Here is a 23,038-nt window from a genome sequence, read left to right on the forward strand (position 1 = left end):
CATCTTTCCAAGACAAACATATTTGCGTGGAGAATATATCGACCCCGTATTCAGCACAAGTGTGCAAGGCCCTCAAGAGTTCCAACTGACGCCAGAGGGAGGAATGAACGCCCTCAACTGAATTGTATACGAATGTCTGAATGTAGTCAATTTTGCCAAACTGATTTATTTGCTTTGTGCAGTGATCGGTTGGCCCGTCATCCATGAAACTTGGAGAATATCGGAGTCTACTTCAGCCAGTAGCATGGTGAACCAAAGCCACGTCAATTTACTCATCTACACCCTCATCCTCGCCCTCCTCTTCGTCATAATCATCACTGTCATCCACCTCATCAGCCCCAATGACACTATCCGTATCCAACGAATACTTCCCCTTCTTGGACAAGTCCGCCAGAGAATGATGATGCCCTACTTTGCAGCCCGGCTCATCGCCGGGTTTATCGCAGCACGACCAGTCGAACCCTTCAGGATAGTCTTCTCGATTCTCCTCAGTGTCGATTGGACCATGGGTTGTCTCGTCATGGTCGGCCCAGACACCAGACTCATAGTCTGCCTCCAAATCGCCTAAATTACATAAATAAATCACTCTCTTCCCTTCTTGCTGGACAAAATAGGACGGTGCTCACCGTCATGAAAGTAACATTCCTTATACTTGTTGACTCCCTCTGAAAACGGCTCGCCACATCGTTGGCACAATTGAAGATCTTCTTCGGCCTTGCGCTTCACACCGCGCTGGACGCCATTGCGAGGCTGCTCAGCGAAAAGGCCTCTTTCGCCTTCAAGATCAGCTAAGAGCTTCAGTGCCTTTGCTCGAGTTTGATCGTGGCGACAGAGCCCGTACAGCAGCATTCGACATGTCGCGTTGCTGGCTTGGACGAGGTCGATGATGGTCGGAGTAGCTGGCTTTGAAGCCATTAGACCGCACTTCCTGGGCCCAAACGCGATACCTCTGTGAATATAGGATAACAATTTGGAGATGAGGCACGAATATCGCTGGTCTTGTTGCCAGGAGAGGCAGATATTGCGTGTACGCGACACGCGTGAATTGACCCATGTAAAGGAGCTATCAACCGAGACCCTGGCACAGATATAAATTATGTGTGCGACGTGCAAGCGATTTCGCTGATTGGCTTTGCAGTCCGATTTCTCAGCCCTAGGATAGAAGTATCATATAATTGTGACATTGTCACTTTTGCCGCATTTCATCAAGCTGAGGTACCAACAGGAACCTGCTATCAACATCAGGGAAGTGAGTGAGTGAGTGCATGGATAATGTCCCTGGCCAGAAAAAGCAAGACATTGTACTCCGTCCTACGTAGCGCAAATTAGAATTGCGCAAGCCACTGTGACAATTGTGATGGGGAGCCACACAGCTTCGCACTTCAAGGTGATGGATACTGTTTTATTCTTCAACTGGCGATGTGAAATGCGGAATCACCAAGTAGTGCCATTTTGGAGACGAAGGTGATAAAAGGTTCAGGCGACTGAGAACTGTACATGTAGATGGACATCGAGAGCCCCACCTGTTTTTTGTCGACTGCTCAGTCCTGTTCCGTCACTTCGCCTCCTCCATCAAAACGTCGACTTGATCATAGTCATCTGTGCCAAATTTCTAACATGCCATCAAAACATCAATAAATTACCAGACAGATGTCTCGCAAACGACGGGCTTCATCAGAGGCTGATCCGTATGCCCAGGCGCAATCAGAGGACCAGTCTCTGGCTCAAGCAACCAGCAAGCCTACGGACAGAAAACCAAGTAGACATGAGGTAGATCGTCGATTCCGGGACCTCTATTCAAAACCACCCGACTTCAAAGAGCTATCTCGGTTGGATCCCGAATTTGCCGCCGTGTTAGTCTCACTTTCCACTGGAGTTCACTCTGTTGACGAAGCTAATATGTTGGCAGGACCAAAGGCCGAGACTTGGATTTTAGAGACCCAAAATCAGTGATGCAGCTGACCAAAACGCTTCTCAAGTTGGATTTTGGTATCAAGATAGAGCTTCCAGATGACAGACTATGTCCACCGGTAAGTCATTGGCGTCATTTTATATGCTGGCCTTACTTACTGATCAACTCAAGGTCCCGAACCGCCATAATTATATCCTATGGCTGAAAGACCTGCTCGATACATCGTCGTACAACGAACCCGGGCAAAAGCTCACAGGTTTGGATATTGGAACCGGTGCGAGCTGCATCTATCCTCTCTTAGGCTGTGCCCAACGGCCTTGGTCATTCCTTGCGACTGGTACGTCCGCCTACAACTTGCCAATGTTGGAAGCTGGCCATGCTAACACGTAACAGACATTGATACCGAAAGTTTGAAATGGGCCAAGAAGAATGTCCAAATAAATGGTCTGTCAAATCGCATCAACATCGTGGCACGTTCTCCCGACAGCCCATTCATACCCCTCGATGAAGTTGGCCTGAAGTCCATCGACTTCACCATGACCAATCCGCCATTCTACACGTCGGAGGAGGAATTGCTCAGTAGCGCAAAGAAAAAGAAACGGCCGCCATATACGGCATGCACAGGCAGCAAAACGGAAATGGTCACGCCAGGGGGTGAACTCTCGTTTGTCAACCACATATTCAAGGAGTCATGCGTTCTACGGGACAGAGTACGGTGGTACACTGCCATGTTTGGGTTTCTCTCCAATCTCACAAGGTTCATAGAGCAGCTTCGAACAACTGGGATTGAAAACTACGCAGTCACGGAATTTGTGCAAGGGAACAAAACGCGAAGATGGGCCATTGCATGGTCATTTCAACCAATGCGTCCGGCACAGCATGTCGCCAGGGGCACAAATTCTGCGGCGTCAAAGAACATTCTTCCTCCTGTGACAGAGATGCAGGTAATTTCTGTCGAATTAACGGACAAAATTGGTGAATTTGCTTCCAAAATCACAGCTGCTATTGAGTCATTGGACTTGATATCTTGGGAGTGGGACACACAAAACTATGAAGGAGTTGGCCGGGCTGTCGATAAAGTATGGGCGAGAGCATGGCGGAGAAAAAAGAAGAGAGAGCAGGAGGATCCCGGTGGGAACAAAGATGAGGTAGCTTCGGGGGGTGAACCGAAGTGTGCCTTTGGCTTCAAAGTATGGATTCACGTGTCCATGAAGCAGGTTGATGTAGGATGTCGATGGATGGAAGGATTGGATGCCACTGCTTTTGAGAGCTTTCAGGGATTTCTGAAATCGACTGCTAAAGCAGCAGCAAATGTACAACAATGATAGCTCGCTTTGAGCAAGTAACTTATGAAGCATATACCCGGTTACTATAAGGCGCCTACAAAAATGAATCGAGCTCATGACAGCTTTTGAGCGTGATGGAAAAACACATGTAAACACGTGAAGCCGCCATAAACTGAGGGACGACGTTTCAAAACATCTTGTTCATGTCAAGTCTATTCTATATCTAAATTTGCCAATCTACATCAATTCAATCCATTCACCAAAAACCCCTCCGGCAAATGCTGATCAAAACCCGCACTCACCAATCTCTCCATCGCCGCCCACACCTCCGCCGGAATATCCTGCTCGATCTGAAATCCCCTCGCCGGATAATCCCTAATCCTCACAAGATCACCAACCATGATGTTGACGACCAAATCCCTAGGATTATCCTCATCCGGATACTCATCAAACCGAAACGGTGGCGAAGTAACCGTGAAGCTCGTCTCCTCCGGCCACTGCTTCTTAAACGTAGCGTACGTTCGGCGCTCCATGTACGGCTTTTGCACTAAAATCAGTGACTTTGGATGGATGCCCATCTTCTGCAGCAACGCATACGTGAAGCGCACATTCTCGCCGGTATTCGTCGCTTTAGGCTCCACTATGATTTTGTCGTCCGGCACCCCCATTCCTCGAGCAATGTCCGCAAAGACTTCTGCCTCAGTCTTGGTGAAACGGCCTTCGGTGAGCTTGCCCGAGTCACCGGAGTATATTAAGTAGGGGGCCAGGCCGTCTAGGTACAGCTGGGCTGCGTGGGCGGCCACGCGGGTGTCGAGGCTGCAGAGGCAGAAGATTGCGTCGGCGGGGTGGATGGGCATGTGCATTTGGTGGTAGTTGTAGATGATTTCGGCATCTTGTTGGATCTGTGTTGAGATGGCCATTTTGGCGATTGGTGTCCTGGGTAATGCCGTTATTGCAATGAGGAGGTGTTTGGTGTTTGTGGGTGAGAGGAATACGAGCCTGCCATGAGTGAAAGCCGAGATGTTACTAAGCCTGCTAATAAGTGGTCTTTCAACATGGCAATTGTCGACTCAACCAAATTTTGGAACGTATCTATAGAAAACACTATATAAACATAATCATATTCAAAGTATCATATTCCTATACATGCCCAAGTCGCGCCAGACAAATCCCTACGTTGAAGACCGCTGCCCTGCAGCAACCACGCTAGGAAACGGTCTCCGATCAGGAGGTATAAACACCTCCTTGGCTTCACTACTATTCAAAATCATCTCAGAGTAATACATCAAAGGCAAGCCCTCATACGCCAGGTGAGGATTCGAATTCATAAAGTGGTCGAATGTCGAGTTCTCCGCAGTTTGTTCAGCAGCCGCCAAAACCTGCTGGATCCAAAACATTTTGCGTGTAAGCCCTTCAATCGACGGGCCTGAAACCTCCAACGCTTCGTCAATAGCTTCCACAAGATCATTTCGTCTCTTCGAAGCGGCAACTAGGCTACCATCTAAGTCGTTTCGAGAACTCAGGCTAGCCACCAGCCTATCGTACAGAAACACAATAAGCTCCGAATGTGTCTTGACTATCCCGGCCATGGAGTCTGCCTCCGACAAAGCCGCTGCATCACATACAGCTGCTACCATCACGGCAAGACTTTCTGGTGGCGGCATTCGTTGTGTTGTGGCGATGCCGAGTCCACCTTTGGACATGGTCTTCAGTTTGATGCCCTTGGTGTTGGACTGTGGTGGGATGGAAATAAGCCCGGGTAAAGGCTTTTTATCAGGATTGACAAAGCCAATACGGGCCTTCATGCTTTCCCACAGTGGTCGTGAGTAGTACACTTGCCACTCGTTACCAGATATGTCGAAGAGAGCCTTGAATGCCGCGAGTGTCAGAGTGTTCATTGACCCGTGCCACCCAGCCATGCCCTTTAATCCGGACCCAGGCACCGACTGGAGAGACGCAAGGGCCGCATGGACGAACTGAATCCAGAAATAGGCCTGTGTCTCCGAGTAGGGTTCTATATTCACCATTGACGCTCTCTTCTGCATGATGGATGTCTGCAAGGTACTCAACGCATTCTTGATGACTTCCCCCCGTCGAAGGTTAGTCCCAGATGTGCTCTGAATAACGGTCAGAGCAAATCGTATCAAAAGGTCCTTATCCTCCTGTAGTAACTCTTCTGACGTGGATTCCCGCTCAACGGGGTGCGTAATAGACGGCAATGGTGCCATGTCGGGCAAGACCCAGCTGGCGCGGGCTTTAGGCGAAAACATGAGCTCTTTGGAGTAATGTTTTCGCCATAGCCCGGCGTCAATAATCTCCGGGGTGTGGAAGAGCATAGGGACAAAGTCGTCTCGAGAAGGGAGACCTATCAAGTTTTTGAAGTGTGCGTATCTGACAGCAGCTACTTGCAGCTGAAAGAGCCAGAATATCGTCATGGTTCTGCATCCAGTCAGCGTAAATACAGCTATGTGTATCAAAATCATCATACCGGTGCGTCGTGTTTCTGAATCTCTCCGGTTTCTTGGCCCTCAACATATCCAAATGATTCATAAACATGTCCGCGCAGTTCATGACACTATTTCTGTAGGCAATTCCCTCCAGAAGCACAAGATAGCCCGCTCGCAGATGGTTGTAGTGGTCCCAGACAGGCAAGTCTGCGTCAAGGAAATTTTGCCAGAACTCCTCAGAAGGCGCTCCATTTTCCTTGGCGTTTTCTTCGATGCGCTGTTTCAAATCTGCTTCACTGACAACATTGTCCAACTTGTCGGATTTCTTTGTTGTTGATGGCTTGGCAGGCTCCTTGCCCTGCATTGCGTCGGCGACCTCTTCCAGTAACGCGGAGGCGTGATGATGCTCGAAAGCGTTGAAGCCAGTTGGTCCAAAGATGCGTACCGGTCCGTACTTTACACATCTGGCTAGGTCCTTCTCTAATCTTTCTCTCATGCCTTTGACTACTTCATCGCGCTTTTCTAGCGGGAGGAGATCCTGCTTGTTGAGGACAACCCACAGCTTCTTCTTGCCGGGTTCGTCAGACACGTCCATGAGAATACGCTGTATTTCTTCAACAACTTGGTTGAATCTTTCGGCATCTGAACAGTCGACTACGAATAAGAAGGCGTCTGTGCCGGGGAAGTAGTGTCGATATAGGGGTCTGATTTTATCACAACCTAGATGAGAATGTTAGCATATCCAGACGATACATGCTCACTATTTCACTGTAGATATGACATATTAAGCGGAAATGTGCCCATACCTCCAACATCCCAAAATGTAAACTTGTGGCCCTGTGAGCTTTCCACCGTCTCGACATTGAACCCAATGGTGGGAATGGTGGTGATCTTCTCATTAGGCAGTTTCAATTGGTACAGCAGCGTAGTTTTCCCCACGGCATCGAAGCCCATAATCATGACCCGATACTCTGGGGTCTTGCCCAACAGCCATGCTGCGAGCTCTTTCAATTGCGTCAACGAGGCTGTAAGCATGGTGGTGGCAGTCTGACTTACTCATGTTGTATGCTGGAGTTGCACGAGGGTATAAGTATTGTCGGATTATGTACAGGCTAAAACTGAGCAATTGAACACATTGCGCTTCATATACTCGTCACTGTCATGAAGTCGTGGCAAGAAGCTGGAGTGAAAACTGGCCAGATGGTGGATTTATCTCGCAGCCTGTTCAGACCCAGGATATTTGTGTGAGGCAGCCTGAGAGGCGCGTGGAATGCCTCGTGTGTCTAGACCATAACGGGGCTTCATGGTGAGGCTGAAATAAAGCACAGCCGACATGGTTGGTTAATGATGAAATGTCACAGGCACCGGTATTTGGTGCGATGAATATTGATTAGAACTGGAAAAATGGGATGAAATGAACAAGTGTTTGTTGAGATGAGCAGGCATCAGTTTCAATGTTGGTGGTTGTATGTGTGACATTGGGCATTTTCAAGTCCAATTTGGTCGGTGCGCAATGCCGACCCTGACCACCACTCATCTTACACCATTCCAAATAATAGCATCAAGTATGAATATTCAAAAAGACATGGTGAAGTTTGAACACCATCGTCGGATTGCAGCCCTCCGAATTGGCACAATATGTGGGCGACTGTCACCCCGCAAATCATCATTGATCCGCGGGGCATTCAAACAATACATCATACATCATACATACAAATAAACTCTGAGCAGACATATATTCATATCAATTCTCAAGTTATCATACTAGCATAACATTTCAAACCAAAAACATCAACACACCGCTATGGCCTCACAATCACACCTCTCCGAGCGCGAAGCTCTCACCAAACGCACCATCCCCTTCATGACGCTCGCCCAAGGCGACGACGCCAAATACACCATCAACACACCCACCAACAATCTCACCCGCGACTCAGCAGCCGGCCGCTTCAGCATATCCGGCAACGCCATAATAACAGGCGGCACCGGAGCAATCGGCCTCAAAACTGCACGCGCCCTCCTCCAGCACGGCCTATCGGGCCTCATGCTGTTCGACCTCAACATCTCCGCCAGCAAAGACAGCATCCAAGCCCTGCAGTCAGAATTCCCCGACACCAAAATTGAGGCACTCCCCGTGGATGTCACCGATGAAAACCAAGTATCTACCTCTGTCGCCGAGACCGTCACCCGCCTCGGCTCCGTTGACATACTCATCTGCTTCGCCGGCATCGTGGGCTGCGAACACGCCCTCGACATGCCGGCGTCGCAGTTCCGCAAAATCATCGACGTCAACACCACGGGCACGTTTCTATGCGCCCAAGCCGCAGCCCGTCAAATGGTCAAGCAAGGTACGGGAGGGAGGATTGTGCTCACCGCGTCTATTTCAGCGCACAGGGTCAACTATCCCCAGCCGCAGGTTGCGTATAACGTGAGCAAGGCGGCGGTTGTGATGCTCAAGAGCTCGCTGGCGGCGGAGTGGGCGAGATATGGGATCACGGTGAATAGCGTGAGCCCCGGGTACATGGATACGGTGCTGAATGAGGGTGATGGGCTGGCGGACGCGAGGAGGTCGTGGTGTGAGAGGAATCCGTTTGGGAGGATGGGATTGCCGGAGGAGGTGGCGGGCGTGGTGGTCATGTTGGTGAGCAGGGCGGGCTCTTATATGAATGGGGCGGATATCATTTGCGATGGGGGCGGCGTGGTGTTTTGATAGACGTGAGGTTAGATGTCGAGTATTAAGGAGAAACGACAACATTGTGTTGAAGCCGTATGCTGAGAATCATGACTTACATATGTACACTAAAGACATCTTACACGGTCTGACTCCCACTCTTCAATTGAGGTAAATAAATTAATGAAATTCATCCACCAGTCACACGACATTCATAAATTACACAGGCTCGCTCTCCCAAACTCCTCGGAGCAAACCATCTCAAAGAACCGGCTTACCATAATGGGCATCTACATCCGAGATGCACCAAACTGCACTTCCGTCATGCATCTCCAACCCCGCAATCACCTGCATGTATGCATCTTCAGATTCTTCACCAACTGGACGAACCAGCCCTAAACCCCTCTCCAATCCTGCAATGCCAATAAATAAGAACCCGCCACCAGTTCGTATCTAGATCCAGACGGGATGGCATTCCCAAATCGACGCGGCAAATGCGCTCCGGACGCTGCACTCGGGCCGTCCGACGAATCAGCGGCCCCACGTGGAAGAGTGTGGTTGCGTCGTTCGCTCCAAGACGGGACTTGTCGGGTCTGATGGCTTCAGTGTTAAAGCTTGCAAACCGGTGCTTTACAAAAGTCTACGGACATTCATCCTTTGTTCACATCAAGCCACCCCGTCTTGCCCGTGCCCCGGCTGGACGAGTGAAGCGTCGCGAATCGGCAATGTGCCCCCTGCGCTGAGTCGAGGAACCCGACCAGACTCCATCTGTCAAACCCAACTTGGCGCCGTGTTGCTACATCTGCTCAATACAGGGCTTTTGGTTGGATGGTTTTGTAAACACTCAAGAGGGGTCTTGGTGGAGGGGCATATGAGAGTGAGGTTGAGGGTTTAGTTCATAAAGAAGCCATCGTTAACGCAACTATGTCGACAACTTCAATATAACAACATTGAACGCTCCCCGTTCGATTCTTCCCCCTTCTCCCTCGCCTATATTCAATGACCAAAAGTCTTAATAGGCGGGCACTTGCAATAATGGACAAGGGATCGCTTCTCACAGCTTCCAGGGTGGAGCCGGGTGTTTCCCTCAACCCCCACTCGACTTTGATCAGTCGTCTTGGTCCTGTCCTCGCGTTTGCCGCCCGCTTCCAATACTTTATTAGCACTTTTTCCTCATTTCTGTACATTCATGCCTATTTTGTCACGAGCATAGCCTTTGTCAACGCCCTCTATGCAAGTCGTTTCCTCGCCATCCAAGCCTACATCGCTACCAAGTTGGGGGCCTTTCACGGCCTCAGTATGTCTGCCAGGGCACTTGCCGATGTCTGGGACGCCAAAACAACCCGCATGCTGAGGAAGAAGCTCTTTTACGAGTTTGCCGTCTTCATTCTTGGGAGTGGAAACTCCGTCATCTTGTTGTTGTTCTGGCCAGGGTGGTTGGTAGTGGGCGGGGCATCGTTTGCCGTGTGGCAGTTCTGCGGATGAAGTTGAAAAGCGAAAAATTCGATGAGAAAATCGCCTTCACACCAACTGTGAAAATCTTCATTTCCGGCATATCGGATACTTCAACCAAACCACGAGTTGTAGGCGAAGCAGCCCTTGCGCCATATACTAGAACCCGCCAATAATCAGGTCCACGACATAGTCTCATTTCGAGAAAAAGTACGTGTTGCCGCCGGTATCCTTCCGAACCTCGCTGGTATAGTCCTTCTCTGGATCAAACTCCTGCCAAGTGCTGGCCGGGTATATATGTTTGTTTCTCTCATACCAGCGACGATCCACCACTTTGGTCAGTGTGGGATCTTCCGATGCCCCTTCAAGGGTGCTGATATCCATCAAAGACTTCGCCGCAGCTGCCCGCGACGCCGCTGTGCTGAGATGGTCGACAGCAGATGGGTCGAGTTCATCCTTGACCGGTTCCCTCCCCTTGGGTGCCTCGGAGCTATAGTCGAATAATCGGCGGCCACCAGGCCCGGTGCTTTTATTCATGACGAAGAAGTAAAAGTCGTAATGCTAGAATATATTGGTCAGCGTCACACAGTATTATAGAATGAGAATACATAGAACATACATGTGGAATAATAACCGTATCTCTTACGAGCATCAAGTCATCCACTCCAACCCGTGCCCAAGCTCGGCGTGCATTACTTTGATCGCCGACGCCCAGCTCGGCACCAACTTTGCGGCTCTTGTCCAAAAACACCCAGACAAAGTCTCCCTTCTTCATTCGTACGCTTCCACCCGGCGTGTGCGCTCCATCGTAGAATACAAAAGGAATCGCAAATTCGGTAGCCTTGACAGCTTCCTGAACTGCCACAAACTCGCGTCGCAGGGCTTCTCGCTCGGCAGCTTCTTTTCGCAATGCGGATTTCGTCACGGATTTTGGAACGATTCCAATACTCGCATTTGCTTTGATTTTGCTCTTGCTCGTCTCTCTATCGTGGTCTGTATCCGTATCCTTCGCTTTGGTCTTCGGGCCAGTGTTGGCGCTAGCTTCGCTGTCGGCATCTTCCTCGTCGTCAAAGGACAGTAGTTTCTTTCCCTGCTTCTTCTTTTTCTTCAGCGGCCGCAAACCAATGCCGCTGTTGGAGTCACTGCCGGCGTTGTCAGGAGTGCCTGTCAAAGAACGGTCCGGTGTGGACGTGCCTGAGATTGCTGCCTCGCGAGCTTCTCGCTCCTGCTGCTCGAGCACCTCTGCTCTTCGTTTGCGAAAGTCGGATAGCGCGACAAGACCAACAGTGTTTGTCGATAGGCGCTCGTGCGTCGACTTGTTTTGCGGAGTGAAACGCGAGGCGCCTTGGTCGGACATGTTGGCGGCGTGGCCGTGGACTTGATTGCGAAGAGGTTCAATGTTGCGCGAGGTTGCCTCATTTGACAGATAAATACCAACATACAGTTTGCGCAACGGCCCGCTGTAATTGACACTGTACTTAGCTGGACATTTGCACTTACAATACAGTGCGTGTGCCTACCCTACACATTGGGCGTGTTCCGGATGTCCATGATAAAGGCGTGCCAGAGATTGAGAACGTAAAAGACGACTCAATGGTGATAAATAAAAAGTAAGAATGTTTTTGTTTTCTTAAGCGCCTCTTCGAGATAGGGCCCGGCAGAAATCACAACATAATTCGGAAGGATTTATCATGCTTCGTCGTAAACAGACACTCCTAATGTTGGACGCCAGAAGCTTGACCCTTTGAAAGCCAAGTTACATATAGCCTGTGGTCGGGGATACTCTTCTTAGCTATTATTTGGATTCACGATTCTCTGGTAATAAAATTGTACCCTGCAGCATAATACTCTGGGTGAGTCTCCTGACCATCCTGGACTGCTCGTTTCTGAACAAGATAACAGAACAAACACATCAAGGTAACCTTTGCCCTTGTCTCGTTGCCTGCCCAACAAGAGAGTTCGTCGTATCGTCTGCGTAGCGTTTATACGCAATAATATATCTCTCATCCGCGCTCCAAGTATCCTGGACGCTCTTCCGAGTGACAATGGCATTATACCACTTGGCCCAGCGTTGCCAAACAGCATCTCCATCATCCTGGGGAATACCCAGCCCACCTGATTTGTAGTGATCCAGCAACCAAAGTCGTTTTGCCCACGGTGCCAAACTGATATCCACCAAGCTGATTTGCTCGCCCAAGAACCACGGCCCATCAGGATCCATCTGCTCCGTCAGTGTTCGAATATGGCCGTGAAAGTCGGCACGAGCCTGCCCAATGCTATACGGCTTCTCTGGAGTATGCTGCAGAAACTTGTAAAACGCCGGGATGATCCTGGTGCTGATGTGATCGATCCACAACCGAGCCCGGGCTTTTTCGTAGGGATCTGACGGAAGCAAACGACGGCCATACTTGGCTTCATCTGAATATGCGTCCTCTAAGTACTCGCAGATCACCAAGCTCTCATACAATGGCTTCTGGTCCTTCCCTTCCGAACCAACCGGCACGGCAAGTGTTGGCACCAAACCGCGAGGATTCATGGCTAGGAAATCGGCTTCCTTCTTGTACGGATTGATCTCAACGTACTGATGAGGAATTTCCTTCTCACAAAGTGTAATCCATGCTCGCTGAACGAAGGGGCAGAACCATCCGCCGTATAGTTTGAGTGGATGTTCTGAGGCATGGCGGGCGGCTAGCTCGGCAGCGGCTCCGGAAGGTTCTGGAGGAAGCGAAGTGTCAACGTCGGCCATAACTTATTGAATCAATGTCCAGTGTTTGGAGATGGCTGGGATTGAGAAACGATGCGTGAGTGAAGTTGTATGCGTTGGAATGACGTGATAGTTCCATCAATGCGAAACCCCGCCTCCCCGCAACTAGCCTCTTAATCGACCTACACCAAGTTATTGTTAAGGTATCATTGATTTTGTAGGGTGACCAATTGCAAAGCATATTTCTACTTAAATCATACAAAAAGAGGGTGTGATGAGTTGGAGCATCTTAAAGTCTTGGATATAGACCTTGATAGTACTGTAGCTTTGCGCAATCACGTATGTCAAATGTTATGTAATTGACACCATGAACATGCCCAGTATTGGAGTTGGCCCAGTCTTGGTCTCCAACTTTCCTGTATTGCTAGGTTAATGCTCATTCTGTTTTATACCATTAATCTTCGTTCCGGAGGTCGACACTGCAAAAGAATTTGACACTTCTAAGCCCGGTTCATCAATGAGTCCCGACGGGGCTCAACTTGCCGAAATGCCCACTGGGCTCAAATGGTATCTGAGGTGAAGTAAATCTGAGAAAATATTGAAATTAATTGAAAAACATTCTCTCGCATTCCATCGTTGGGTGGACGTTTGATTCACTGCCCGTGAATGCTCGGCAACATTCACTGCTCCTCTTGCTGCTCCTTATATCAGATGGAACGGACCAATACCTCGACTCGTCCAATACTCTTCCCTTCCCTTCAAACACACAAACTTCGTTTATTTGGCACCCATCCTTTCATCTCGTCTCTATATTAACAGTCTTTTCTTCCATAAAACAGCCATTGTTGAATCCCACGACTCATCCATCTACAATGGAAGGGACAAACGACTCCAATGTGGCCAGAAAGCAGTTCGGCCTGCTTCGCCCAGATTCAAAAGTCTTGGACGAGAATGAGATAGGTAGTACACCTGTATTCACCGAAGCTGTCAGACAGCATGGGAATGACAGCTCCAAGTCGGCGGAACCAACTTTTACCCAGTATGGGCTGCTGGGAGGCATTGATGCCAAGCTTCGGGCAAACCAGGACTTTGAGAGCACACCCGATGTTGAGGATGATCCTCGCGTATATTACAACATCAAAGCTCCTTCCAGCATCTTCATCTGTGGTTGTCAAGGCTCGGGCAAAAGCCATACCTTGAGCTGCTTGCTGGAGAACTGCCTCATCCCATCGGCCGCGAACACGTTGCCTAGACCTCTGACCGGCATCGTCTTTCACTATGACCCCTTTTTCTCCGGTGCCAGAGGTGAGCCCTGCGAAGCGGCCTTTATTTCATCGGACAAGGACGTGAAAGTGAGGGTACTATGTCCTCCCACCAATGTACAAAATATCAGAGTACGTGGACCAAAGTATAGAATGTACGACAGGTTGTATTCTGACTGCAAAATAGGATTTGTACGGGAAACTGCCTAATGTCGAGGTGCAAGTGCTTCGCATTAGCCAGGAAGATCTCAATACGAAAAGAATGCTGGACCTCATGGCCGTCAATTCCATCCAAGGGGGAGGCATGCCACTCTATTTGCACGTTGTGACTCGTATTTTGAGAGATCTCAGAACTCAGCAACAACAAAATGGCGGCACTTTCGATTACAGAGCGTTCCGGAGAGCTATTGAGTTGGAAGGGCTTACTCCCGGACAGAAAGCGCCTCTTGAGCAAAGACTTGACACGCTTGAAAGCTTCATGGCCAAGGAACATGTTGCTCGGAACTGGTTTGGTACGAAGAAGACGACATCCGAAATTACCGCGACGACGTGGGAGCCAAAGGCAAGAAACGATTGAATAGGTGCAAGTGGGTGATCTACGCTAACTTGTACATACACCTGTTTCTAGGCCGGTCAACTTACAATTGTCGATCTATCTTGTCCCTGTGTGACTGCAGAGTCTGCGTGTGCTTTGTTCAATATTTGCTTGAGCCTCTTTCTGGAGAAGCAATCGCATGATATCGGGCGAGTCGTTGCGCTTGACGAGGCACACAAGTATATGACGGACAGCGCTGAATGTCAAACTCTGACGGAATCTTTGTTGTCTACAATTCGACTGCAGAGACATCTTGGGGCTCGCATCATCATTGCTACCCAGGAGCCTACAGTCTCACCCAAGCTGTTGGATCTTTGCTCAGTCACCCTCGTACACCGCTTCACTTCTCCGAGCTGGCTGTCTACGATTAAAAAACACTTGGCAGGTGCAATGCCGGGAAACAGGCTTGGTTCAGGAGAAGACGAACAAGACGAAGAAGACAGGGCCGCTGAGAAGAAAAAACTTGACCATCAAAACGAACTTTTGGACCGAATCGTTGCACTTCGTCAAGGTGAAGCGCTCATGTTCTGCCCGAGTGCTGTTGTTGGCGTCAAGAAGCCTAAAAGAGCTGAAGATGTCGATCAAATTACTGATGGATTTGCGAAATGGAGCATTGAGCAGAACGACAAGGCAAAGAAGAACGCTACGGATGGCGAACCTACCCATGGGCTGGCTCACCTCAGCAGTGGAATTATGAAGATTCGCATCAGGGAACGAATCACTGAAGATGGAGGGAAGAGTGTCATGGCTGGCTAAAAGGCAGAGGATGGAATGTTAGGTGATGTCGGATAGAGATCATGAAGGGAAATAGTCACCACTCTGGGGTAATTGGCAGATAATCAATGTAGCAGTAGCTAACGCAAATGTAAAGAGGATCGGAAAGTACTGTCTCTAAGTGAACAGAATTTGTCGACTTCAACCCTACCCGGTCTTCCATTGGCTATCAAACACCCTGCATGAAAATATTGATATGGCTTGTGGTTGGGCGCCATCATGATGCAACTAAGACGGCACGTTGCTGGCATGTTCGGTAATGAACGATCAATTTGGCCGAGTTAGAGCGAAAGCTGCCTGGTGAGAGACTTGGACTGTCCAATGTTTTCTTTCAAGAGGTTCATTTGATATGACCAACATAGTCTGTTGACCGCATGTTAAATTTTGAGTAACCATAAGCAGACAAAATCATGACCAACTGCTTCAATGCTCACCCCAACCTCCTCCACCGACTGAACATAACAATGCAGCAAAGCCCGTGCGTGCTGACAGCGCAGCTATACGGGATCCAGATTACATGTATCATTTGCCCGAAGTGATCGGCACATCCTCTCCGGCAGTCTTGGCCGATGTAATGTCAGATCTTAGCGGAGCGAGCTCCCTGCACACATCCGCTACAAGAGCACTCCCGCCATCATGTACGAAGGGTCAAGTATTTTTAGGCCCCTTTAATCCTGCGAGTGACAACGAATACTCAGCCATTGGCGCCCGGCGGTTGGTTGTTGTGAGACATAGTGGCCGATGCTCCTCGTATTGGTGTCAGTCGGCCGCTGCAACCCTCAAGCTCCGCCTCTTTGGACTTTGACTCTTGCAACAACCAACACCAAAGTGTCATCGGCGACGTCACTGTTTTGTTGTCAGATGAGAATTTGTACGGAATCCATCTTCATCATCTTCACTGGGTGTAACATGAATTCGTGTATATAAAAACTTGCAATTGCTGCTTCACTATACTCCCATCATCCCTCATCTCACCAAACATCATCACGTACTCAACCACACTCCCACTCACAATTCCAACCGCCAAAATGCGCTCCATCCTCCTCACCCTCATTATGAGCTTAGCCTCAGCGTCCCCCATCACACCAGCATACCCCGAAACCACCACATCCAAAGGCTTCCGGCTCGTCGTCAACGTCACAGATCCCTCCCGCGACTTCAACCCCCCCATCCACAACACATACATCACAGGCAGCCACGTCGGCACCCTCAACGACGCCGTCATCCCCAACGAGGACAAGAAGCACGCCCGCATCTTCTTCGTCAACGGGACCCAGGACGAAGCCAACGCCGACAAGGCCACCACCATCTGGGCCGACTGGGACACCTACCGCAGCTGGAAGCTCAACCTGGAGTCCCCCTCGCAGACGCTCTCCGGCGCATTCATGTCCGGCGGCGAGGGCACCGTAGGAGCCGGAATCAGACACTACAAGAGTCCGTATGCGTTTCTCACGCCAGAGACGTATGTTGCTTGTCGTCAGGTGCTTCCCATTGGGGGTGAGCAGGTCGTCATCAAGCAGGCCAAGACTACGTACCCGACAAACGGGTCGCCTAATTACAATATTCCCAAGGACTGTGCTCCCGTTCGGCTGCTGTCTGAGTGTGCTGAGCTGCTGCCTCTTTCTCCTGATGCGAGGTTCAACTATAGGTTTGCGGTGGAGTCTCAGTGCTACAAGGACGTGAGGGGGATTGACTGGACCAAGTACATGTAATTTGGATCAATATGAGGGTGAGTATTTGAGCAAAGCCAATGAATATGGGCTATAGCTCTGGGTAGGACATATCGGGTTGCTTTCGTTGCTGGTGTGGACTAATGAGGCCCCGAGGTAGAATAGTGCTACCGAGGAAGTGCTACGTAATGAATAATTAGATTGTCGAATTAGTTTAAAACACCAGCGTAGACTATTTGAATGCATTTATTTCCGTAAGCTTCGATGGATTTCGGGAAACGAGACCCTGCCAATAGATGTACGGGATGAAGTGAAAGACCACTGGTGGCTATACATGCTTAACACAGACGTTTGCTTTGCAACGTAAAAACAAGTAACTGCAATACCAGCCTCCCGAGGAATTACATAATGATAAACCCATCCGCCGGAATATGTGATCTTAGATGCGGAACGCCCAAGTAATCCCAGAAAAGATTACTGTCAACACCTTCCTTGATCAAATAGTAGGTATAACGGTCATCGCCTTCATCCTGCCAGTCTCTTGGATTAGATGCAAAGCCAGCACACGAGCTTTGCTCACCACTAGGTATTGTTTCGTCGCCCTTTGGTGATAAAGGACAACGTAGCCAAACGGTATAGCGCCCATCCTCCATTGGCGCTTCCAACGCTATTTCCCCTTGGCGCGCCGCTCTGCGGATATCGACAAACACGTTGTAGGGAAGCTCAACAACCACAGGCCGTTTCTGTGGCCGCGGGAGACGCACCACCGCCTCGGCGATGGGCTGGAGGAGCAAACGGTTAATCTCTTCCAACGCAAGTCGGGGTTGTACAGACCAATCGAGATAAAGAGCGCCAGTAAAAGTGAGAACCAAGCTACGCAAATTAGGGCAGGCGTCGCCAATTCGAGAAAGGTGAGAAGCCATCTTCTGTCGATCAGCAGCCCGGCGACGGTCTGATTCAAGGTCGCGCTGGAGGTTTCGGCTTGAACTTGGAAGTCGACCGAAAAGCAGAAGGTCCCAGGTTAGCTCGAGAGATGTGATAGTGGCAAGGCGCTCTGGAAGGATTAAGTGACGAGTTCGAGGACCGGGGCAGAACAAGGCATCTAAGACGGCCTGACTCGCAATGAAAAATGTGTTTGTAGAGTAAAGCACATTGATACCTTCCACATAACTTTGATGTTTTAGTTAAAGGTAGTAAGCCACAAGAGTACATATGCATTAACTTACGCCTGCCGGCAAGTCAGTAACCATCCCATAGCGTTAATCGCACATCCAGAGCAGACGCCTGTCGATGCATCAAGTGACCAGAGATGGCAACATCCCGCATCACCACGCATGCACGTATCGTCCATGGGATACCGATATCCACGGCGGCCCTTTGTTAAGTCGGCAAATGGCAATGACCGGTGGCATACGGAGCTCCACCACCTCCAGACCTTTGGTGCGGTGTAATCTCTGGCAGCGTACCAGCTCAGTGGTGCTCTTCCATGGTCATGTTCGTCGTCTCCACGGCTAGGTTTATCGTGGGCGTGACCAACGAGTGGGTGGGTGAGCCTTAGATCCAAGTGTAGTGTTCGCTCTCCAAAGATTTCAACTAGCACGAGCCGGCGCAGCTCGGGAAGCAAACGTGTGAAGATGAGACTTGATAGGTTCGAGAACATATGCGGATTGCCTTTTGAGTCTTGAGATGTGGCCGGGGTAAGAGGGCGTGGCCGTTCCGGTGGAAGCAGAGGAAATGCTGCTTCAATGGAGTCGTTCTCTTTGCCTTTAGCGTTGGTAGTTTTTCTGAACTGAAACGGATGCAAAACGGATCGAAGGACGCGGGAAATCTTGGCTCTCATATCTGTCGTCATGGCGAATGATGACAGGCAGCCAGCGCACCGGTGTATGTAAAGGCGAAATTGTGACGTCTCCAACAACAAAATGCTGGCAAAATCCAGGCCAACATATCTATTACCTACATGTAACTGATTACATGCACGTGCTAGGTCGGCAACGTAATCTCAAGTTGGCAGGCATATATTACACCATACATACCGTGCCTACTTTTATTCCATAATTAGTATTCATCGACTTTTATTAAGTGTCCGCACCATAAGCGTCAAGTGCAATGCATCATACAAGGCATTACATATATACACTGAATGGATGCCAAGGCCACATCAAGCAGGTAACAGTCCAAGCAAGTATATTAATAACTAACTGGTCGACTACAAAGCATAAAGCCAAGTGCAATAAAATCTCAAAGAATAAGAAATACACAGCTTATAAGCTTGCTTCTGCATTGTTGCTAGTGGTATCAGTTGTAAGAGCACAGCATTGCTCAAACCTCCAACCCGCTACTTACACCATGCTAACCCGGAAACCTCCAAAAACGCAGGTAAGTAACTATGAATTCCCACAATTTAGCTGTAGTGATTGCCTTCCTTGCATTTCGCACAGACTCTAGTGTTGAGAGGGTTGTATAACGTGTTCTGACAACCACAGGCGCATTTACAACGCACGCCTGGATCTCGACGATCTGCTTCGCTGGTATCAGCCGTTTTGGAACGGGTCCCAGCTGGAACTGACTTGGTCGCCTGTTGAGTCATTTTGTTGTAGTGCTTTGATAGAAAAGAGTATTGAGCTTGGTGTTTAAGGGGCTTGTTAATTGAAGTTGACTGTATAGTATCTTGTACCTGACGTTGAAGACGAGATTTACAAGAGGACACAGCGAGGAAGGTCTAGAATTATATACTTATTTCTTGACAGTAGTCTCCATAACAGAATTTGATTCACATATACCAACGTAGTTGAATCCCAGCCAAGCAAACTACACACCAAGGCAGCTATCAACGCACAGCATCAATAACCCATCCCGCATTCCACCATGACGCAGTAACCACAATCTCCCATCAACCCAGACATAACACAATCACGCCTCAACCTCGTCCAACTCCAACTCGTTTATACCACCCCTCCAAAGCCTCATCGATAATACCCTTCACCTTCTCCGCGCTCAGCTTCTCCTTCCGGTCAAACGTATACAACCCATTAACCTCCTGCTCGATATCCGACCTAAAATCCACCATCATCGTCAGCAGTGAAAGCACAAGGTCAAAAGCAGCACTTACAACTGCGTATACACAAAGGCACAGCAATGTCCACCGTCCGTCACCGCCCTCACCAACTTCTCAAACCTAGCCAAAAGATCCGAAGAGTCCTTCGCCGTAGTATATCCCCAATCCCGCTCACTCGCTTCGCCCTTCGACGCCGCAATATTAACACCCCCAAACTCGGTGCACATAATCGGTGCGCCGGGAGTGTGCCTCGCGCCATCGTCACCCTCAATAGCAGGGACAAACATGTGCCGATCTGCCTTCTTGTCAAGTATGGCGTCTAGGCTGGCACACGTCTTGACCAGTTCAGGACCGTCACTATAGTCATGGAACGTGGTTAGATCCGTGTGAACGTGCTCCCATCCACAATTATCGTTAATGCTGCGCGTAGAATCAAGAGTCCTGTACAACGTTAGCTAATCACAGTCAAGACACATACTGTTGACATGCCTTGTTATAAAGTACAGCGCTCGAATGTGATCGCGCTGCTCGACGCTGTCATGAAGCGCAGTGTACGCCCAGCTTTCATTCACGGGCGTCCACGTCACGACCGAGGGATGATTCATGGCCAATTTGACCGACTCAGTCCACTCCTGGTTGAAGCGGTCGACGTACTCGCGACTGAATTGGTATGCGTTTGCCATCTCCGCCCACACCAAATACCCGAGTTTATTGGCCCAGTAGTAAAACAAGGGCCCCTCGATCTTCTGGTGTTTTCGACAGCCGTTGAAGCCCATCTTCTTCGCTAGCTCAATGTCTCGCTTGATCTCGGCAGACGTGCCTGTCATAAAGGTCTCCGGCCAGTAACCCTGGTCGAGGCAGAGGGCTTGAAAGTACGGCTTGCCGTTGAGGCGCCAGAGGCCATCTCCTTTTTTCCAGTCGATGGATCGCATTCCGGTTGTTGTTTTGACTGTTTCCACGACATGTCCAGTCGCTTGATCGATAAGTGTAAAGGTAATGTCGTAGAGGAGCGGATGCTCTGGTGACCAAAGTGCCACTCCATCCTTCCAGCAGTCTGTACTGTGCAAAGGAGCACCATCAAGAACATCCTTTGGTAGACTTGACCTCTGGTTTTCAGAAAGACGCATCCCAAGTTCAATGTCAACCGCGTCCTTGTATCGAGGCAGCTCCATCCGTTGCGACTTCGACACCACCACATCCCCAAACGAACTCTCAATTTCCACACTCATATCCTGTCCCACCCTTCGACCAAGAACAGCAACATGGCATTGCAAAACTCCCGAATCTATCTCATTAGATCGAAGCACCGTTCCATACGAGCTATCAGCAATCCTCGCCCGAGGCACAACCTCCAGCCACACCGACTGCCAAATCCCTCCCGAGGGCGTATAAAAGATACTCTCCGGCTTCGCACCCCAGTACTGCTTGCCCCTCGGCTGAGTCAAATCGCCTGCAGAATCGAACACCCGGATCGTAACTCGGTGCTCGCTCGTGCCAGCCTGATCAACTGCATCCGTAATGTCCACATCAAAGGGCACATGGCCGCCTCGATGGCCGCCAATCTCACGACTGTTCACCCACACGCGAGCTTCGTAGTCGACCGCTCCAAATCGTAGCAAGAGCCTGTCTCCTCGCCCTTTCTGCTGGCTTGATCGGAGATCAGTAATGGTGCGCTCGTACCACAGGACTTCGTGAACACCGCGGTCGTTTATTCCGGAAGCAGGGCACTGGAAGACATATGGGACTTGGATATGGCGCTTGTGATTGAGAATCTCGGAGCTCTTCTTGAATGCGTTGCCTGATAGAAGCTCTTGGGTGCCTGCGGCGATGCGTTGGGTGATGCTGTCGCTTTCACTGGCGGTTCCATCTTTGCCAGTTGCGCTGGCGGCTTTAACAGCGATTTTGTTGGGAAGGCCTGAATCTTGCCAGCGGCTTTGCAATCCTACATCGTTGTCGTCGAAAATGAAGTCCCATGTGCCGTTGAGCGATTCCCACTGAAGATAGGTTCGCTCAAAGTCCGGGCGAGGATATGACTTGTCTGGCATTACGAAGGCGGGGTTTACACGACGAGGAGGGACAAATGCAGTGACAGAGTTACTTTGTGTTATTGTAGATGTGAGCTGTCAAGACATGAAATTCTAACTGGGCACAGCTAATGTTGGAGTTCGGATTGCGCGTCATTTTCTGGGTCCTTCAAATCGTGGGGAAGAGTTGTTGTTTGTTGGAGCTCCTAATGTCAATCACAACCGTATAAGTGGCGGATCCACAGATTTAGAAGTTGGACGAAGTTTATGGTTCAGAACAATACAATAAACGTAACTGTGGCAGGTAGGCGATTAAAGCGTGGGTGTGAGAAGTTGAGTGTAAATTTTTAGATGCCTTCGAATTGTTGTAATCGTTGCTCATCAACAAAATGTTTGTCTTCAGTTGGCATTTCCCTCTCTTGAGTCTTGATACATAAATAGACGGCCCACATTATTCATACCTGGCAATGAGAATGAGGGGAAGTGAGGAGGTGAACTTCATTCAACAAGCCGTGAGACTTCGCATTTCATTTTGATGTTAAAACACGGGGGCCTTTTGAGGAACGTGATAAGAGCTCTGTCGCTTGACCTCGAGGCAGCTGTCTCCTGAACCGTCACCTTCGTCTCACGGAACTCATTGTCACAAGGTGTTCACCATTCCGTTTCTGGAACCGCAACTCTAGCAGATTCCTTACTCTGACAATGACAGGAATCAGTCAGGCATGGTGATTGAAGACAGGATGCCAGACAGACATCGTTGTTGGTTCCACAAAACGCTCGCATATTGTACAACAGTCAGTCGCCGTGAGGTAATTCAAAATTGGGGAAACATCGCCATCCCAAAGAAAAATTTTCTCCTGCATGTCGCTGCTTCATAACCAGTCATAGTAAGGTCGCATTGAAACTTAATTAGACCTCATTAAAGGTACGAAACAATGGCCCTATCAACGAGCAATGAAATGAACAACGGAAGCTAATTGCAATAGTTCCTGGCCCGCCGCCACTGGTACTCCCACTGCAACGCTATGGACGGATGTCACACAGTCGGCCAGGGACCTTTTTGAAGGCCTGGTGTTTTACGGCTCTTCGCATTTGCCATGATGCAAATGCCGAGACTTGATGACGGTAAGTTGCTTGGCATCGGAAAGCAATGGCCGCTACTCGTACTCGACGATACCAATAA

The 23,038-nt window shown here is 49.5% G+C and overlaps 12 protein-coding genes across 12 annotated transcripts; 5 read left to right on the top strand and 7 right to left on the bottom strand.

Annotated features, from left to right (window-relative positions):
- Nucleotides 1-268: 268 nt before the first annotated feature.
- On the bottom strand, nt 269-915 carry VFPPC_07168 (hypothetical protein; the record flags this gene model as incomplete). The annotated part of the gene is made up of 2 exons (XM_018286076.1): nt 269-564; nt 627-915. 2 exons carry the CDS (start codon nt 913-915, stop codon nt 269-271), a joined length of 585 nt encoding a protein of 194 aa, XP_018139873.1.
- A 735-nt stretch (nt 916-1,650) lies between these two features.
- Nucleotides 1,651-3,237, top strand: VFPPC_07169 (hypothetical protein; the record flags this gene model as incomplete). The annotated part of the gene is made up of 4 exons (XM_018286077.1): nt 1,651-1,853; nt 1,910-2,030; nt 2,084-2,249; nt 2,306-3,237. The coding sequence occupies 4 exons, from the start codon at nt 1,651-1,653 to the stop codon at nt 3,235-3,237; spliced, it is 1,422 nt and encodes a 473-aa protein (XP_018139872.1).
- Nucleotides 3,238-3,440: 203 nt separating this feature from the next.
- Nucleotides 3,441-4,118, bottom strand: VFPPC_07170 (hypothetical protein; the record flags this gene model as incomplete). The annotated part of the gene is made up of 1 exon (XM_018286078.1): nt 3,441-4,118. The coding sequence occupies one exon, from the start codon at nt 4,116-4,118 to the stop codon at nt 3,441-3,443; it is 678 nt and encodes a 225-aa protein (XP_018139871.1).
- A 252-nt stretch (nt 4,119-4,370) lies between these two features.
- VFPPC_07171 (ADP-ribosylation factor, arf) lies at nt 4,371-6,680 on the bottom strand (the record flags this gene model as incomplete). The annotated part of the gene is made up of 3 exons (XM_018286079.1): nt 4,371-5,637; nt 5,687-6,365; nt 6,452-6,680. The coding sequence occupies 3 exons, from the start codon at nt 6,678-6,680 to the stop codon at nt 4,371-4,373; spliced, it is 2,175 nt and encodes a 724-aa protein (XP_018139870.1).
- A 769-nt stretch (nt 6,681-7,449) lies between these two features.
- On the top strand, nt 7,450-8,355 carry VFPPC_07172 (oxidoreductase, short chain dehydrogenase/reductase family; the record flags this gene model as incomplete). The annotated part of the gene is made up of 1 exon (XM_018286080.1): nt 7,450-8,355. One exon carries the CDS (start codon nt 7,450-7,452, stop codon nt 8,353-8,355), a length of 906 nt encoding a protein of 301 aa, XP_018139869.1.
- A 996-nt stretch (nt 8,356-9,351) lies between these two features.
- VFPPC_07173 (hypothetical protein) lies at nt 9,352-9,801 on the top strand (the record flags this gene model as incomplete). Its single annotated transcript, XM_018286081.1, has 1 exon — nt 9,352-9,801. One exon carries the CDS (start codon nt 9,352-9,354, stop codon nt 9,799-9,801), a length of 450 nt encoding a protein of 149 aa, XP_018139868.1.
- A 162-nt stretch (nt 9,802-9,963) lies between these two features.
- On the bottom strand, nt 9,964-11,125 carry VFPPC_14171 (XAP5 domain-containing protein; the record flags this gene model as incomplete). The annotated part of the gene is made up of 2 exons (XM_018291941.1): nt 9,964-10,329; nt 10,388-11,125. 2 exons carry the CDS (start codon nt 11,123-11,125, stop codon nt 9,964-9,966), a joined length of 1,104 nt encoding a protein of 367 aa, XP_018139867.1.
- Nucleotides 11,126-11,680: 555 nt separating this feature from the next.
- VFPPC_07174 (glutathione-S-transferase theta, GST) lies at nt 11,681-12,514 on the bottom strand (the record flags this gene model as incomplete). Its single annotated transcript, XM_018286082.1, has 1 exon — nt 11,681-12,514. One exon carries the CDS (start codon nt 12,512-12,514, stop codon nt 11,681-11,683), a length of 834 nt encoding a protein of 277 aa, XP_018139866.1.
- An 830-nt stretch (nt 12,515-13,344) lies between these two features.
- Nucleotides 13,345-15,085, top strand: VFPPC_14172 (P-loop containing nucleoside triphosphate hydrolase; the record flags this gene model as incomplete). The annotated part of the gene is made up of 3 exons (XM_018291942.1): nt 13,345-13,866; nt 13,922-14,246; nt 14,412-15,085. The coding sequence occupies 3 exons, from the start codon at nt 13,345-13,347 to the stop codon at nt 15,083-15,085; spliced, it is 1,521 nt and encodes a 506-aa protein (XP_018139865.1).
- Nucleotides 15,086-16,131: 1,046 nt separating this feature from the next.
- Nucleotides 16,132-16,815, top strand: VFPPC_14173 (hypothetical protein; the record flags this gene model as incomplete). The annotated part of the gene is made up of 1 exon (XM_018291943.1): nt 16,132-16,815. One exon carries the CDS (start codon nt 16,132-16,134, stop codon nt 16,813-16,815), a length of 684 nt encoding a protein of 227 aa, XP_018139864.1.
- Nucleotides 16,816-17,174: 359 nt separating this feature from the next.
- Nucleotides 17,175-18,625, bottom strand: VFPPC_07175 (hypothetical protein; the record flags this gene model as incomplete). Its single annotated transcript, XM_018286083.1, has 2 exons — nt 17,175-17,943; nt 18,000-18,625. The coding sequence occupies 2 exons, from the start codon at nt 18,623-18,625 to the stop codon at nt 17,175-17,177; spliced, it is 1,395 nt and encodes a 464-aa protein (XP_018139863.1).
- Nucleotides 18,626-19,693: 1,068 nt separating this feature from the next.
- Nucleotides 19,694-21,876, bottom strand: VFPPC_07176 (glycoside hydrolase family 2 protein; the record flags this gene model as incomplete). The annotated part of the gene is made up of 3 exons (XM_018286084.1): nt 19,694-19,829; nt 19,886-20,272; nt 20,336-21,876. The coding sequence occupies 3 exons, from the start codon at nt 21,874-21,876 to the stop codon at nt 19,694-19,696; spliced, it is 2,064 nt and encodes a 687-aa protein (XP_018139862.1).
- Nucleotides 21,877-23,038: the final 1,162 nt, after the last annotated feature.

The sequence above is a fragment of the Pochonia chlamydosporia genome, chromosome 7 (assembly GCF_001653235.2).
Source record: "Pochonia chlamydosporia 170 chromosome 7, whole genome shotgun sequence".
NCBI classification, from domain to species: Eukaryota; Fungi; Ascomycota; class Sordariomycetes; order Hypocreales; family Clavicipitaceae; genus Pochonia; species Pochonia chlamydosporia.